The 18,395-nt window shown below is 40.4% G+C and overlaps 1 protein-coding gene across 3 annotated transcripts in view; it reads left to right on the top strand.

The window, feature by feature from the left end:
* Positions 1 to 2,338: 2,338 nt before the first annotated feature.
* Positions 2,339 to 18,395, top strand: part of pacs2 (phosphofurin acidic cluster sorting protein 2) — a 70,081-nt gene continuing 54,024 nt past the window's right edge. For all 3 annotated transcript variants that reach the window (XM_026151355.1, XM_026151358.1, XM_026151357.1), the window contains exon 1: positions 2,339 to 2,707. In XM_026151355.1, the coding sequence (XP_026007140.1) occupies positions 2,589 to 2,707 (119 nt within the window). In that variant the 5' untranslated portion in view covers positions 2,339 to 2,588. The remainder of the gene's footprint in view (positions 2,708 to 18,395) is intronic.

Below are 18,395 nucleotides of genomic sequence, written 5' to 3' on the forward strand. Positions count from 1 at the left end.
TTGACTAACAGGTGTTCCAACAAAGACATCTGTACCTGGTGTGTGCTAACTGGACCTCTCTGCTATGTTTGGGCTGTTGGTGCATTTTGCAGTTTATAACTTATTGCTCCTCCCTTTCATCCACATATGATCACTTCTGGCTCCAGTGGTGACTACATCCACTTTTTTGTACAGTCTTTGGCTCTGACGGCCTTTATACTGAGAAAAACCTGATTTTGAACAGTAAAAAATTAATTAAAGTTCATTTTTTTCGCTTGTTCAAGGGGACAGAGGGGCGATTACTGAGCAAATATGATTATAGACAAGCTTTCTGAGGATTAATATAGTAACAGCTTATCCAGGAGCTCATGCTAATCCTTAAAGTGGCCACGTGCTTTAAAGATGAGTGGTTTCTCTTTACGTTACTCACCGTTAAAGAGTAAAACATGTTTGTTGCGGTCTTGGTTAAATGCAAGCAGTTTTTATTACTTTGGCTTTAATCCCATTCATCGTGGTCACCACATGGTGGCAGTGTCTACTCGCATTGCAAAGTCGCTGCATGGCTGTACATGAGTGATCCACCATTAGGGATGACAATAATCAGGACATGATTTTCCAGGTGAATGAATGGAAATAATTTACGCAGGTAAACTGCTGTGATTTTAAGAGTGAAAGATGTAATCACGCAACTCGAGCCGTTGAAATGGAATTTAACATGGAGTTTTTGCATATCTATCTATCTATCTATCTATCTATCTATCTATCTATCTATCTATCTATCTATCTATCTATCTATCTATCTATCTATCTATCTATCTATCTATCTATCTATCCATCCATATATGATTATCTATCTGTAGTTCAATGTTGCTCCACCCCCAGCTGCTCTCACAGCAAAGCTTTGTTGTTGTTATTGTTGTATCACTCAGGTATCACTCTACCTGCCACTGCAGGGAAGGAAGTCCTGCGGTGACGTTTTGTTCTGGAGAGAAATATATGAGGGATAATTAATGCCCTGTTGAAGCGCAATGAATGCAAAGGCAGTCAAATTTAAGTGCCAGACTTATAGAAGGAAATGAATGCCATATTTTAAAAACAAAAACAAAAACAAAGGTTTTGCATATAATGACTTAATCTTAGTGAGATACTAAAAGCTGTATGCTTTCTTACCACTGCAGTATCTTTGCAGTAATAAAGCTCCTTGAGTCTCTCAGTGGAGGAAGTATGATACTCAGACACTCGTTTTGCCTTCAAGGAAATGGTCTTTGTTATATGGTAATAAACACTTACTTTATTAGGTATTCATCTTGTTTATGTCTAATTCTGGCCCTACCATCCAAATGTGTCATTAGAACTGAAAAAAACTAAATAACACACATCTCTTGCTGTATAAGTAACATCCTAACACTTTCCTTTTTAAATAAACAGTGTCACTGTGGTATTACAAAATGCTGTTTCATCAGTCTGAAACGCACCAACTTCCTCAAAATGCCTCGTTTATCTCACAGCGACACTGATCCAACATACAATAAAACTTAACGCTATTTGATGTCAGTGTTGCTAAGCTTTTAGCTGAACTGCAATCGGTAGAAATGATTATCTGGAATAACTGCCACTACGCCACTATTTGAGCTTTTATGGTTTCACATCAGTTGGAGGGTTTCGTGATGTAAGGTTGTGATAGTTATAGTGTTCTATCTGAAGTTGGTGTACTGGGTTTAACAGCTGCTGATAGATTTAATTTCCTTTTGTTTATGGATACACTGATTTTGCTTTTTTGGAGAAAGACACGACTCGTGGTGCATATTTGCAGGACTCGGCTTGATAAAATAAATTTACTGTACTGCAAAGATGAGTCCAACTGTGGGGTGGACTAAACCATTTTACCATCTGTTTCCATCCATCCTTTTCCACTTATCTAGTTAACCTAACATACAACTCCACAGAGAAAAGGCCCAGCAGGCTGGTGGATTTCAAATCTGTATCTCTAAATATGGAAATGCAAAACTGCAAACAAAACAGGCTTTGGAGGACTCCTGCCACTGTCTGTCCTTAGGTAGTCTCTCCCACTCACTCCACCCCACCTCAGCAACTAGGGCCCCCTGGTAAAAGCACTGAGTTACTCCCATCTGATTGGTTGATTAAATATTTACATTAACATGCAGTTATACAAGTGCATGCTCTCTTACCACAGTTTTATCATATAGCTGGCATCATATGTCATATCATACATGCTTTTCCTTTACAAGACACATTTTATTATCTGGTGCAAAAACAAAAACACAATGCAATGAATGCTGTGAATAAGTGTGTGAGTGGGTAAAACGTTCCCCTCCCTCCCGCAACAGGGCGGCACGAATCGCCCTCCATACACTCAGAGCAGCGTGGTAGGCACAACAAGCTCAGCGGTGGCTCCGCTGCAGTCCCTCCCTGGCACAGAGGACCACACCGGAGAAATGAGCTCGTCCTCCGCCGTCTGCACTGCATTAACGTGAGTGCGTAACGGCTCTTTTTCACGGAAACACACGCGTATACAGAGGACCTGCACCGGTCTGCTGTTTCCAACCCCCCCAGCTTGGTGTCGGATAGTCCCACCGGCAGCTCGGACCATGGCGGAAAGAAGCGGCCGGCTGAGTTTCCCCGGGAGCGGGGCTCTCAACAGACCGGTTCCCATGAACCTGTTTGCAACGTGGGAGATAGACGGATCGTCCCCGAACTGCATCCCGAGGTAAAACGCGGCTGGCGCCGTATCTCGGTGTCCTTTTAAACTTTAAATGCGACGCTTGCACCGTGCCATACGCGCAAGCTGTCAGTTGTCAGTTGGCTAACGTTACGCTTGCACCAGCTAGCTGTATCATCATGCCAAGTGGATGCCCATGCAGGCAGGCCCTGCACCGGGATCCTCCATCCATCTGCAGCACTGTTTGAATGTAAATATTGCAAAGGGAGGGTAAACTGTGCCTTGTTGGTAGGCTACAAAAACAAACACGTTCAGTGCAAGGTTACATCCCACCGTGAAGGTGTGTGTTCTGCAGAAGAATGAAAGGTAACCAGCCCCGTGCCAGATCACTGTGCCCCGCTTCATGCATCATGGAGACCCAGTGGGTTCATTGGGTTCTTGTGAGCCCCCCCCCCATCCTCCACCCTCCACCCTCGAGGAGACTTAAATGCAGTGTGCATTCCAAGGTTGCCCCGATTTGGGTGCATTTCTATGATTTCTAGTGTTCCTCATCTCAGCACTGGTAACATTTCACCCATGATAGGAGAGCAGCTCACAACAATTTTCACTATTGATTGTCTTCTGCCAGAAAGTATAGTTTAATACCTTCACAGACAATAATATCTCAAAGTCTCTGGAGGCTTTGGCATTGTTTTTAGTTTACTGCCTCATATCTCCCACTATGTAAACATACTGTAAAAAACAAAAAACAGCCAAGAAACTTCAAAATGTCATTTCTGTAACTTCTCTTTAAATTTGTGTGTGCAGCTGCTGAAAAAGCAACAAGCAATTTTAATTTTCCTTTGTTGCCTATTTGTTTTTCAATACTCAAAACAAAAAAAGCTCTGTGTAGGTGTGTTTGGTTCTTTTAAACTTATGCCTTGCCCTCAGGTTGCAAACAGAACAGAGCAGTGTTTGTGTAGTTGTTCTCAGCTGGAGTGTCACTGTGGTTTTACTGGACTGCGCTCCTAAAACCCAACAATGTCTAATTATACGGTGATTCAAAAGGGAGAAAAAAACCAGCAAATTTTCACTTTTCTGATGCTGGAGTTAATTACAGTAGCGTAAACGGTTCATTCATTATTCAAATGAACATGGGTATATAATTAAGGCTATAGTAAATACAGGAATATATGAGATTTCCTCCTCCTCTGAATATATTTGTCTGTTAGGCTTTTCCATATATAGTCATGGTAAAAAGAAAGTACAGTTTTAATGTCTAACATATCAGGACATAACAAAAATATCCTGGCCCTTAACAGGTCTTAATATTTGGTAAATACAACTTCAGGTGAACAGAAACGCATGACCTATCATGCTTTTATTTATCAGCTTGACTCATGCACTTGAGTAACTGATCATCAGTAAACGTGAGCTCCTTTATAAAAGCTAAAGTTTTGGTGGTCTGGAGCATTCAGGTGTGGTTTAAAAGAGAATTTACATCACCACTGAACCAATCTTTCCTGTTCATCAATCTGGGTGGACAGATTGATGAACAGGAAGTTGTTTAAAAGGCCATTTCCAAACGATTTGAAGTCCATCATTCTACAATGAGAAAGATTATTCACAAGTGGAAAACAAGACGTTTGGACGGGCATCCCAGCAAATTCACCCCAACAAAAAAGAAGTTAGTTACTATGTTAAATGTTAAACTTATTAACGGTACAAATTTCCAGGAGAAAGCATTTCTAAAAAGAACAAACCACAAGACTTTGGCAGCAGCGTCCAAAAGACAAATTAGGCCAAAGTAGTTATGACTGGTTATAGTGAAAAGAGAAGGGAAACATCAGCAGAAGCACATCACACCAAGCACGGTGGTGGAGGGTTGATGATTTGGGCTTGTTTTGCTCCCAGAGGACTTTGGGACCTTACAGTCACTGAGTCAACCATGAACTCAGATGTATATTAAAGTATACTGGAGTCAAATGTGAGTCCATCTATCCAACAGCTACAGCTTGGGCAAAACTTCATGCAACAGGACAACGATCCCAAGCACAGCAGCAAATCTGCAACAGAATGACTGAATTGTTTTGATGGGCCGTTACAAAAGCTGTTCATAAACAAATGCCCACAAACCTCAATGAACTGAAATGACATAAAAATAGTGGGCAAAAATCCCCCACAATGATTAGAGAAATTGATAAAGTCAGACAGGAAACTGATTACTTGAAGTTGCTGCTGCTAAAAGTGAGTCAACAAGCTACTGAATCATGGGGTGTACTTAGTTTTGTTAGTTTTTCAGATGCTGTTTCAATAGACACAGTGTAATATGTCATGTGTTGTCATTCATCTTGGCTTGTAGTTACCTAATTTTAAGACCAGCTAAGGAGCAGTTGATTGTTCACTGTGGCGTTATGCATAAAACCTTATAATTGAAAGAGGGTTTAGTTTCGTTTTGCTATAACTCTGTGTTTGAAAGCCTAATGCAAATGTTCAGTTTGAGAATAATAATTCTGAGTGTCAGACCTTGAGCTCAAACGCTGGGTTATCGCACAAAATAGTCGGTCTGATTATGAAGTGGCATTGAATTAAACCACAGCCTTGGTATAAAACCTTGGTCAGCAGTTCTACAAACTATCCTTTAAACCTGATCTCTTCCGATATTTAATGTTGTAACTATCAGCACAAGCATGTAATGTGGTTAGATATTTTTTTGAATTAAAAACAGATATGAGGCATTTCAGTACGAGTATAACTGTAAATAAATCTATGTTTACAGGCATATAATCAAATAAAGTTGTATTTTTCCCCCCATAAAATCAGAGCCAAAACCTCATTAGAGGAGGTCAGAAAAGAAATCTTTTTTTTTAATGGTCGTATATCAGATTAAAATACGGTAACTATTCAGCACTTGGATGCAACACAGACAAAATCCTGCTGTCAGACTTCGGTCAGCATCTGTCAGGCTGCAGAGAAGAGGGAAAACGCTGCAACTGATACAGAATATGGAGGAGTATGTTTGTGTGTTTATTTACTTTTTTTAAAACTCTCTCTCTTCAGCCTCGATCTATCCTCTTAAGTTAATACCTTCAGTGGGCATTAAATTGCATGGCTTTTAGCTGAAATAAAACTAATTCATTTCCAGGAATAGCATAGTTGAGATGTTATTCAGCTGAGTGGACAAGTGGATAAAAAGGTTCCTGTAACTAAAAAGTCCCGGGTTCAATCTGCACCGACCCTGCACGTCTGTCAGCAACAAGAGCAGCGTGGGCTGGCGTATGAAGCTGCTTTACAGAGTGGATTTACTTCGCTTAATGTGTTCGTGGGCTCAGACACTGCAGCAACTCGCCTGCTAGTGTGAAGTGAATTCAAGACCTTTAAAGGCTGTAGCTCTCTATTGACTGCTGTCTGTCAGAGTTTAGACAGGAGGAACTCAGCTTGTTAACCAGGTGTCAAATCAACTGTCTTCCTCTGTCAGTCTCACACGGGAACTAAATAAACTGAACGCCTCACTGCCTGCACTACTATCTACTTCTTTTAGTATTTAGTTGTTTTTTGCTGAAACAATGGAGAGGCTCTTCTTTCAGTTTTCTTTTCATGTAGTATAATTCATGGTTATGATAATTAAAAATTTAGCTTTGGATAAATAGTGTGAAAAATGAACTTGGTTGTTTCTATTATTCCAAAACATAGACTGTATATAAAAGATGGATCGGGAAATGCAGAAGACCTTTAAACCTGCGTTTCTTTCCCCTAATGGTCAGCAGGAGGTCTTTTTTTTTTTTCCACTTACAAAAAGAAGTCTGATTGAGAAAAGACCAGTAAATACATTCGCATTAAATGTAATAATCTTCAGCGGTAGCTTCAGATCATGAAATGTGTTAATGCTCATTTTGTAAATTGTATGCTTTAGGGCATGGGCACCTTATGTGTGACAAATCAGTCAGGGTCTAGAGTTCATCATTCACTGCTATGCAGATGATACCCATTTATATTTATCTATGAGGTTGAAAGACCAAAATAAATTAGCTCAGTTAAAGCTATAAAGCCTCTGATGACTGCCAATTTCCTACTATAGACACAACTAAAAATCTTTGCAACATTATGTCTAACCAGATACTTACTGTAGATAGGCCTTGGCTTCCAGCAGCGCTGTGAGGAAACTTTCAGTCATTTCTAATCAGGATATATCCTTCACCATGCACATTAAACAACTATTTAAGATTGCTTGCTTTTATTTGATTCTAGCTAATGTATTAATTGCTTCTAGTGTGGCTATTTAATTCATTATTATCAGGTTGTTCTAAAAAATTCCCTTACAAGCATTGTATCTTCTATTTTCCACTCCCAACCAGGTGACTGCCCCTCCCCGAGCCCTCCCGGAGGTCTATTCCTGTTTAGAAGGGAGTTTTTCCTTCCCACCTTCTCAAAGAGCTCTTATTAGAGAATCATCAAATTTAGAGGGTTTTTTTTTTCTCTAATGCTGTAGGGTCTTTACCTTAGTATCTGCCGGTTCGTGACAAAAATTGAGAAATATTTTTGTCGATAGCTAAAATGTTAAGAGCAACTCTGCAAACTAGTGGATGATGGTAGCTGTGTACATCTTTTACATACAGTCTATGGTAAACGACTGAAATCTAATTGTTATCATATTTGCTTCCTTTCTCAAAAATGTGAGCTCTCAATAAAAACTGAATGCATGTTAAGTTTTATTAACTGCCATCTGTCATCCTAATTTTTGCAGTTGTACAAGCAAGCCTTCAGCTTATGCATTGTAATAAGAAAAACAGTGCAGTTCTTGTCAGCAGCGACCATGACAAGTTAGTGGATTCTCTATGCGAGACAGAGGTATTATGAAGGGAAGAGTACTTAGCATGAAAAGTGATTTTTTAAAATTGTAAACACATCTCCTTTTTAGTCCTCAGGAGCCAGAGTTTAATTTTTTATGGGGAAATCAGGTTTGGTGTGAAGAGAGTCGGTAACATGGTTCCACAGAGCTGTACTCATTATACTGTTCTGTTGCCAGAATGAGGATTTAAATTAGTAAACTTGTATACAGTGCTAATCAGATCCTGGCATCCCTTTACCTCACATGGGTTCATTACATTTCTAAAAATCAGCCAAGCTACTGTTTGTAACATGGGACCAAGCAGCATTTTTAATTTGAACTAGCATATGTGCTCTTCTCCTGATTTTTATCATTTTATCCTGTACCTTCCTCATCCTTCCACAAATACTGCTCGCAGTGGCTCGGAGGTCTCTGAAGCCCAAAGGCTATTAGCCTGGGAGGCTTATAGAAGTGCTGCCTCGGCACTGATCTCACGTTTCCTAGAGTCACTTCAGGACACGTGCCTCTCCACGCTGAGATACTTCATAATCACCTACCTCAGGAGAGGTAGGGGGCCTTAAACACATAACGTAGAGGTTGGTGGGTTGTGAAAATCCAGATGTGAGATCTAAAAGTGGCCGCAGTTTTTATGAGGTAGCACTAAGTGGTTATGAGGCTCTGATCCGTGCTTACTAATAATGCTAAGAAAGGAAGCAAAGAACATGATAGGTACAATGAAGGCTCCTCTTATATTCTCAGCATCCTCCTTAAGTGATCCCAACTCTGAATGTGAAATGTAGTGGTAAGTCCTGTCACCTCATCGTGAGAGGCATTTGAATGAGCACCAAATGCGCTGTTTCATTGCTCAGGGCATCTGAACGCTGTGCTATAATTGCACACTTGTTCCTAAAGATGCTTGTGTCTTCTAAGAGCCTCTTAAGACCCCTATCATGCATGTAAAATCAATCAGCTGCTGATGCTACATCTGCTCTTAAGAGCCAAGGGCAAGGAGCTGTGTTTCATTTTGGTATTTTTGAAGTGGGCATCAGCTGCATTTCTGCACATCAGCCCACAGGCGTGTGGCTAAGTGCTACAAGAGACGGGGCCAATCTCAGAGACAGAGCAGGGATTGAACGGGCCCTCGAATGGCAGCTGGAGCCAGTAGGCAGTCATATTTGGGCCTGTTGGAGGCGAGACTGCTGAGATGTCGCTTTGAGCAGCAGCGAGACACTTGCTCTTTTGTCCCCTGGCTGCCTGGGATGGTCACACTGCGGGAATTTAGAGTAGGATGAATGAGGGGTAGTTAAAGCCTCTCATTGTTTTTTGTTCCCTTTGTTGTTCTTGTTGTCCTGCACTCGGTGCTTGTTCTGTACCAATGTTTGTGAGTTTTAACAAGGCTAAGAGGCTGCAACTATGCCAGAAGCCCTGTGAAGCTGTGCTTAGGAAGTTTTTTGAGCTAAATGATAACGTGCCTAGAATAACAATGCTTGCGTGCGGATCTCCAGCAAGTATAGTGTTTACCATCCTAGCTTTGCATGCAAGAGTGATAAAATCAATAGCAGAGGTTAGCAAATGGTTTTTATTCTGAGGGTAACAACTGGAATTTTTTTCTTATTATAACAACTTCAAAACATTTCAACAAAAAGTAGGTTTCATCATCTGGGAGCACATTTGTCCCTTCTTTCCTGCAAGTGTTGCCATTTTTTATTGGTTAAGTCAGAGGGTTTAAGTTTCTTGTGGTGATATATAAAATGCCAGATGTTCAGAAGATGTATATACATTCATATATCCTCTTGGGACCATGAATGAACCAATTTCATGGCAAAAGTGTGAACAGTCATTGAGACATTTCATTAAAAGAAAAAATAGCAAAATCTCACCCTAGTGGTGGTTGTAGATTAGGTCTCAGTCACGCAGCCCCAGAGACTCGTTGCTAGGGAAAGTATGGAGATCACTGGATGTCACTGGATACAAATTAGTCACATAAAGGGTTTTACACTACGAATCATCTCTGGGTTGCGATGGTCACTTGCAGATTGCTGCTGTCACCCATAGTTTGCACAGGAGATGTCGACTTGCTTGCAAATATTTGCTAACTGAACCACAGAACGGCAGTTAAACAACACAATTGACAGACTTGACATAAGTTCACCTTCAAAATAAAAGTCTTACTGTACCTCACTGTAGAAATCAACATTTTAAACCGTACAACTTTTAAAATGTCTATTAGTGATGAAAGCAATCACCAGGTGCTGCTCAGCGCAGCATCGCATACCTCTTTACATCTAGTTTCACCTAGCATCAGCAGGCAGCCTCCTGCAGACATTTGCCAAACTGTTTGGGGAATACACAATCTCTAGCTGCGGATGGGTGCCAGGCAGACCTGTGCAAACCATGAACTAAATTTCTTGGCAGTTGGTTGATTATGTTTATGCCAGGCGCACAGGCACAGAAAAGGAGGCAGGAATTAGAAACTGTATTTATTGCAGTGTTATGGGAAGCTGGGGAGCAGGTTTGGGAAAGCTTGTGCTGGTAGCACTGGTTGGCTGGATTAACGAGAGGAGCTGTGTTTGAGGCCTGAGAAGCTGCCCTGAGGGAACAAAGAAGACAGAAGTGCAGCAATACTGATGTGCAGCAGATTCTACTGCTAAAGGATCTTAAAAGCAAAGATGTGGAGCGCCAGTGGACTGACACTGCCATACACAGAGCCCCAAATGCTCTGATGATTTCCACACTTTAAACAGACACCTTTGTAGAGTCATTCTCCTACCATGCTCTTTGAATGTTAACTTAGAAGGTCTTATGTAAGAGATCCCCCCTGAATCTTGCTGATGCAGAGCATCCTGTAGGACAGACAGGGCAGGACAGGAAAGGGCAGTTGTCTCCTCACTGCAACACACACACACACCCTCCAAACACACATTTGAGATGCTTTGTGACTCTGCAGGCCGATCAATTTTGCCTACAGCTTACTTCACTCATGCCTCAGCGCCCAGCTCCATGCTTGACTGCCTGCTTTTTGTGCTCCTCTTTTATTTCCCCAGACAATATTAGATTTCTATGAACCTGCGTTGATAATATCTGTTTTGCTTTCCTGCAGAATGAGATTACGAGCATGAAAAAAAATGCTGCATGGCAGCCTGTATAGGTTCTGTTTGCACAATATGGGATTGCTTACATTGAATCTAGATGGTGGAAGAACAAGCCTGTGTTAAAGAACAAGTTAAATGTCAAGGCCTGCAGAAGAAAGATGATAAAGTGCAGACATAAACATCAAATTACTGTAAATGGCCCAATGTAACCCAGGTTGGTAGGGTAGCTCAAAAATGAAAGACAGTTCAGGAGAAAAAAACTGCTATAATATGCTGCATGCACCCGCAGCACTGATGTCGCATTAACATATGCACCACAAATGAATTTCATGCTAACCGGGAAACAGAACATGGAAAATTACATTTCTTCTACAATTCTTGGGCTCTTCTTGCAAGAAAATGCGAGCCCCAATGAAACAAATGTAAAACAACCATCGCCGCCATCTATGTTCTTGAAATCTTCAGTCCAGGGACACAGCGTTGTCTTTAGCGGGTCTTTTAGTCTAAATAAGATGTCTAAAGACTAAACGGTGTCCTGCTGAACCCAACACATAATAAAAATGTCTTAATAAGACAATATCAGCAAAACTGGCACAGGAAATGTTACGTCTACTACTGATTTCCACACAGACTGATAAATGTATCTGAATGTGGCATTTTTATCATTTGAAAGACTGATCTTTTGCAACTTTCGCAAAAGTTTTCTTTTCAGAGTAGGTGACGGTGAGGTGAGCGCCCTCATCATTCATTTCTGAAATCCTATGATGGTGTCAGCAACACCCACCGCAGTGATAACCTAGATAGGATGGAGGAGGAGCTTGTTGCTGGTGGGAAATATTGCCCTGCAACATGTGGTTAATGTTGTGAAAGGAAGTGAGAAGCGATTAGAAGTAGTGTTTGTTAAAGTAGTGAACTGTGTGTTCAATATCCCCTTTGGGAACTAGTGTGTTGTGGTTGAAGTTGTGTGTGCTTGATCTTTAGTAACATGAGGCTTTTCTCCTGTAAGTGTGGACTTTGTGGATTTTATATTGAGAACAGCCATAAATGACTTTTTTCATATTTCTTGAAGGTGTAAATACATTTTTTTAAACTTCTTGAACTTTTACAGTACTTTATATTTTCTTGCAAGGAGCCAGACTTTCTTGTCATTTTTAAGGTGGTCTTGAGCAATAGTTCTGCAGGTTTTCTGAAGGTCTTTCAGAGTCTGGCTGCTTTTTCACCCATTTTCAGTCCGATCATTGTACCTGACCATTTTCAGAGGAATGTTTTTGTTTGCTGTTGAACCACTTAACACTGGCCTATGAGTCAAGCTTAAAAAATGCATCTGACTCAACAGATGAACCAGTGTTGTTTTTACACATAACAGACAAAGTTAGCAGTTTTAAACATATCTTCTGGCGCTTTGTTACTGAATCTATGAAACATATCACAGAAAGTATTTTTGCACCAAAAAAATTATTCTCAAAGAGTTAATAGAGGAATACTTGAAATCTTTCTTCATTGTTTGTCCTAAAATATTTAAGGAAACTGGACCAGTGGAGAATAAAAGAAGAAGTGACAGGCCTAAAAAAAAAGTTGTTTACAACATATGAGCAGTTTCTGAAGGGAAACGAGGAGAAAGGCTGAAGTATGCCAAATTACGCAAGAACTGGACTCAACATCAGTAATCTGCAAAATACAGTGGATGCTATCTCATAGTTTCGGGCTACATTTCAGCCAGTTGTGTCAAAATTCATGAAATTATAAATGCAGAAAGATCCCAATAGATTTTGATCCACCGTGCAATACCATCTGAGAAGTGCCTGATTGGCAACAGCTTCATTTTTCAGCTTGATAATTATCACAAGAGTGATAGAGTCCGAACTTCAACATTACTGAGTCAGTGTGGGATCATCTTGACAGTGAATAGAACAAAAGACAGCGACTTCCAAAGAAGAGATTTTAAAGGGCTCGGGAAGCCTGAAGATCTGTTCCTGCACCCATTTCCCATTTTCTCAACAAAATGTATAGAATTGGGGTGGCTCACAATACTAAAGCTCTTGTACTTTGGTTAAACTAACAGTTTCCTGTAGCTTCATTTGCTTTTGCAGAGTTTCTCCTTGTCTTCATTAGCCTTTGCATAGTTTTTAAGCCTATAAGACGCTTGTTTCCGGGCCTTGAGTTGATTAATTCTGTTGAAAAGGTAACATTGTTACGCAGCGCTCATTACTTTCATACCCTGTTATGTAAGTGTGATAATGCTCCATTCTGTTACAACAATGCCCGCTTCGTTTCTGCACCCAAATCCACAATTCTGCTAATAGATGAGTTCCATTTCTAAAGAACATCACTGTGTAAAACTGGATTTTCTGTGATTGCTGGAGGTGACCTTATTTCCAAATGTGGCTCAAATTATTGAAATAGCTCCGTGATTACACAGGCCACCATGGGGCCTGTTTACTTTATCCCATGTTCCAGTATTATTTTTTTATGTGTAATGCAGGAATAAAAAAAAGAGGTTAACAGGCTGAAAATAGAGCGAGAGACATGTCAAAAATTTGTGCTAGATGTAGATGAGATTTCAGCTCGTCCCGCTCTGATTCAAGATGTCTTTGTAGCCCAGAGGAAAAATATTGATTAGTCTATTTCCTCTAATCAGGGTGATAAAGTTTGGTTAACGAGACAACAGAAATGCAGATTTAATCATTACTGTCACAAAAATGTACAGAAAATTAACAACAAGAATCGATGTCTCAGGCTTAAAGTAAATTTTCTGCCTCGCTAGTGATGTAACCTCAACTGGCTGTCTGAAGAAGTTTTATATTTACACTTTGGCTTCTTTGCGGCATTAGTATTCATCGAGCACCTAGCTTTGATTTACTTGATTTGTTCCCTCGTTTTCATGCTAGTGTTTTTTGTTTTCGGTTTTTTTTTTATCCTGCAGAAAAGTGAATTTCTGTGCTGAACGGACTTATTGTTTCTTACTACGACCTTATTTCCAGTGTAGCTGTGTGGTTTTTGATTTGTGTGTCCAAACAGTGGCTTCCAGGGAAATCCTCGTAATACATTAATCACTGATTTCCTTAGCAGCAGTGTTTGTGTCGCGTTTCCTTTTGGCAGCAGGTAAATCTGACATTGTTTGTTGATCATTAATGTCATATGTGCCTCGTGCCTTCCTTCCCTGCATTTTTGTGCGGTCTCTCATGAGCGCACCCTTTCATTCTTGCGGTTTTGCAGGAGGACCCTGTAGGCTGTATTGTGAGCGTGGCTCCTGCAGCACTTGGCGTGAGAAGCAGTTGCTATTTCGGTTCTCCCTTCACAGAGACTTAAAGAACTTTTTTTTCTGAATTCAGAGCATGCAGGAGAAATGTAGGTCAGGTTTCTCTGGAAAACTTGCAGCCGTGAGGACAGCTTAGAAGGTTTTACATATTGTAGTAATTAGGAAAGCTGCTATGCCACATCTGGCATCTCACTCCTGGGTGGTTGAGTCATATGACCTCGTTCGTGTTTCCACCGAGCTCCTCCCTGATGGCTGGACAGATGGACACGGTGAAAATCCTGAGGTTGGCACTAGCAGCTAAAACCTCTCATGTGTCCCTGGATAACTGTAGAAATGAACGTTCATTATCACTGCCAGTCAAAAGTAAAGCGTAGCTTGACAAGCCTGTGAACATAACCTTTTTGACCTCCTGGACGCTGAGCAAGCTTCGACAGCGCAGCCCTGTTAATCTGCTCCAGTACGGATGGTCAATAAAGTTGTGGGGATTTTAACAACGGAGATCAGTGATTCAAATTATTCATCAAGTCTGCTATGATATTTTTTTTAATAAAAAGCTTTGTTTTGTCCAGAAGGAGAGGATTTTTAGTCTCTGACCTGACTGTTAAATAGCGCTTCACCTCTTTAATCCATTTTTGTTTGAGCAGACAGACGACATTAAAAGCTTCTCTTACAGCTCAGACAGGCTCGTTCTTTTCTTTGAAATGGGTTACCGTGTGATGTGTGACCCCATAAAGGAAATATTGTGCTCTGACAAAAGGCAGCTGAGCCTCCGTGAAGCTGAAGCAAGTCACAAATGTAGAGCCGATTGTCCAAAAAAATGGTGCAGAGGGTGACCTATAAAAATGAAACGGAGATGACTGTTTAGCTCACCGGGTACACCAGATGACACATATGCCATAAGGTTCAAATCCACCCCGAGGCCATTTAATGCAGGTCTTACTCATAGCTTTCCTGTCTTGGAAAATCAGAAAATTGAAGAAAAAAGTGACTATATTGCAAAAAAGTTTTAAAACTTGCTAAATAATTGGCTGCAGGAATGAGAACTGCTGTCAAATAATATAAAGTCAGATTTTAAGGTAATTTTTTAAATGATTCGCAGATTTTGATGCTAACCTTCTCCAGTGATCCACTGCACAGTTTGCACCACTGGTTGTTTATTTTGATGACTACTTATATCCAGATAAAAGTACTGGATCCCAGTGGGCTTCAGTTGCCATTTTCCTCTATCATTTAAAATTTCTCTACATTTAGATGCAACACAAGCTGTCTTAAGTGTTACAGAAAACTACAGTTGCACTGAGCTTGAGTTAATAGCACTTAGCACGGATTCCAGAGGTTTCCTAGCTTTGAAAATGAACTTGCTCATGCTTTTACCTTTTCTCATTCAAACTCCTTTAACGGGCTTTTTACTTCACATATTTTGGCTATTCTTCGTTTGTTGACAGTTAATTATTAGAATTCATTTTAAAATGTTAGCTTTAACTTTTAGAGCCCTACGTGGTCGAGCCTCCCAGTATGTTTCTGACCTGCTGAAGCCTCGTTCTTCTTCCTGAGCTCTTGCGTCATTGGCTCAAAGGTTGCTGCTTTCCTGGCGAGGATCGGGCTTTTCAGACAGCCTTTATGTTGTATAGACTCCACTGAGTCTGTTAAAAAGCAGCTGAAACATTTGTATACAGATAGTCTTTTGTTTAAGTTGTTATATGTTATACTTTTATTCCTTGTGTGTGATTTTAAAGTACTTTTTTTTTTTTTTTTTTTTACTATCGGCCAACTCTGAAATATCTATTTTTAGTTTACTACAAAATACTCTGCAGCTTTTGATTCTTCTTCAAAAAATACAGGACTTTATGAGAGGGTGAGAAGAAGGGTGAAGCATGCTTTTAAAATGTTGACTGGAACATTTGTCCATCTGAATTCATGAGATCTGTTGTGCATCTGCTATTATCAGCTACTGCAGGGAGGAGCTTCCCTAAAGGAAGACTTCTATTTCTTATCATTACTAAATTTGTGCATTCTGTGCTTTAATAAGATGAATTCTTTTTGATGTTTGCTGGATTTTTTTTCTGTAAATGAAGCAGTCTTTCGTTCTCATTTATATCCAGAAGTTATTTTATTTGGAGTATCCATTTTCAAATGGCGTTCTGAACATACTGCGTTACGTTCAACATCCACTTTAGCCACAAAACGCACACTCGCGTGCAGTTCATACACTCTCACGGGCCATTTGACTAAAACAGTCAGAGGTCCAGGTGGCCACAGTGTGACCCTTTCAGCCACTTCAGTCAAAAAACATTCATATAATTGCACAGAGCGCCCTGCTCGTCCATTTTCAGCTCCCCTATAATGCAGAAACCTGTCAGAGCAACAATATGAGATCTGCACGAAAGCGCCCTTCAGCTGAAGAACATGGTGAATACAGCAAATGTGCCTTCTCTGTTGTGACTGCGCAGTTAATTTGCTCCATAATTACACAGGCGAAAGAGCTCCCAAACTCTCGACTGGTATGAAAATCATTATGTTGGACACTTCAGACTGGCTGCAGTGGAATCTGAAGTGTCTGCTGTTTGTTTAATGCATCTTTAGATTGGATTTTTAACCCCAGCATGGTGAAATGAAAGTTCTGGCAAGATCTGAGGCTTTTTAAAAATGATTGAGTGAATCATTCTCAGTCATATTTTGCAAAAACTAAAAATTTGTGATTTTTTTTCCCCTTTCCTGCATTGCCATTCCTGTTTGTGCAAAGCCAAGTACTTAAAGAGATCTTTTTCCTGTTGTGCAAGACGTTAACTAGCCTGTACAGATTCCAGACCTCAAACACATCCAACACCTTTGGGAGGAATTGGACAAGTGGGAGCCAGGCATTGCTGCCAGACATCAGTGATGGATCTCACTAATGCTCCTGTGGCTGAATGTGAGCAGCCAGATTGTTTTTAAAGTTGCTTTTTCTTCGTCCTTCTGGACTAGCAGAGACTCTGACAACAATCTTGTGCAATATATGTTGTCTCAGTGTACCAAAATCGAAATTTTCATATCAGAGATAAGCCCACAGGCCAGACTCACACAGCATATGCAAATGTTTTGCGGTAGTGTGGCAGCTGAAAGTTTCGTGTGGATTAAAATGACTTCACGAGATCATCTTGTTTTGAAAAGTCCTGGATATGGACACTGGTCTCAGACATGCTGTAAATACCAGGATTTGACAGCCTAGAGATGATTAAAGTGGGTGTCCAGAAAGCTGGCATCATAAGAGGAGTGTGTGCAGCACGTTGCTGCATACAAATCTTTTTTTTTTCCTGCTCCCAGAGGCCACAGATCATTTTATTCTTTAGTGCATCAGTTTCTCTGCACTTTGGCTGCAAAACATGAAACAAAGACTTTGCTTTGGGCTGCCTGCTTCATGTTTGTCTGCTGTTCTGTACCTCAAAGCCAACTCAGAACCTATATACTTTATCCTTTTATACATACACATTTTTTCCCCCAGACACTCTTCCTTACAAAGCAGACACATCTCCCTGGAGATAAATCGGTTTTCGTATCCATCGTGCTTTTAATTGTTTCTAGGTCATTCAGACTCTGAGCTGATGTAAAACATAGAATTCAAATCTTCCTGTCCTGCATATTTAATGGAGCACATTTATTATAGATTTTTTTTTTTAACATTGTGAATATAGCTCTAATAGGTCAGTGTTTTCTCACTCGACCATCAAATTTCATGGTAGAGGATATCGTGGGGTAGATAGCAGATGTGAGAAAATTTGATTATTGGGCCGTTTCTGTCTGTCTGGCCCTTCATTAGGCAACACACTGTTATAGTGTGCTATTTCTGTGTGATGCTTAGAGAAACTGCAATAAAAACAGGATCTCAGACTCTACAGGCTTCAGTTAGCATATTGAATGTTAAAGTTAATGACAGTATAATTAGAAAAAGACTAAAGAAGTGTGTATTGTGTTGAAGGATCGCCTCTTTAAAAAAAACAAAAAAACAAAAACACACCAACAAGAAAAACATGGCAGCACAGCTTAGGTTTGGAAAGTTGCTTCTGAACAAACCACATGACACCTGGAACAAAGTCCTCTTGGACAGACTAGACCAAAGTAATGTTTGGCCCTAACACACAACATGTTTTGAGAAAACCAATGCAGCACTAACACCTCATACCAGCTGTCAAACACAGTGGTGGAGGGTTGATGATTTGGGCTTGTTTTGCAGCCAGAGAATCTGGGAACCTCGCAGTCATTGAGTCGACGATGAACTCTTCTGTATACCAACGTGTTCTAGAGTGTAATGTGAGGCCATCTGTCCGACAGCTACAGCTTGGCCAAAACTGGGTCATGCAACAGGACAATGATCCCAAGTGCAAATCTACAACAGAATGACTGAAAAATTTAAAAAAATCAAGGTGTTTTGAGTCCAGACTTCAATCTGACTGAAATGCTGTAGAGACAGCTGTGCACAAATAGATGCCTGCAAACCTCAATGAACTGAAATAACATTGTAAAGAAGAGTCGAGCAAATTAATTACGAAACATCGTCTGACTTTGGAGTTTCCGGGGATTTTCACTCTCCGTCAGACTTCT

The sequence above is a fragment of the Astatotilapia calliptera genome, chromosome 19 (assembly GCF_900246225.1).
Source record: "Astatotilapia calliptera chromosome 19, fAstCal1.2, whole genome shotgun sequence".
Lineage (NCBI taxonomy): Eukaryota > Metazoa > Chordata > Actinopteri > Cichliformes > Cichlidae > Astatotilapia > Astatotilapia calliptera.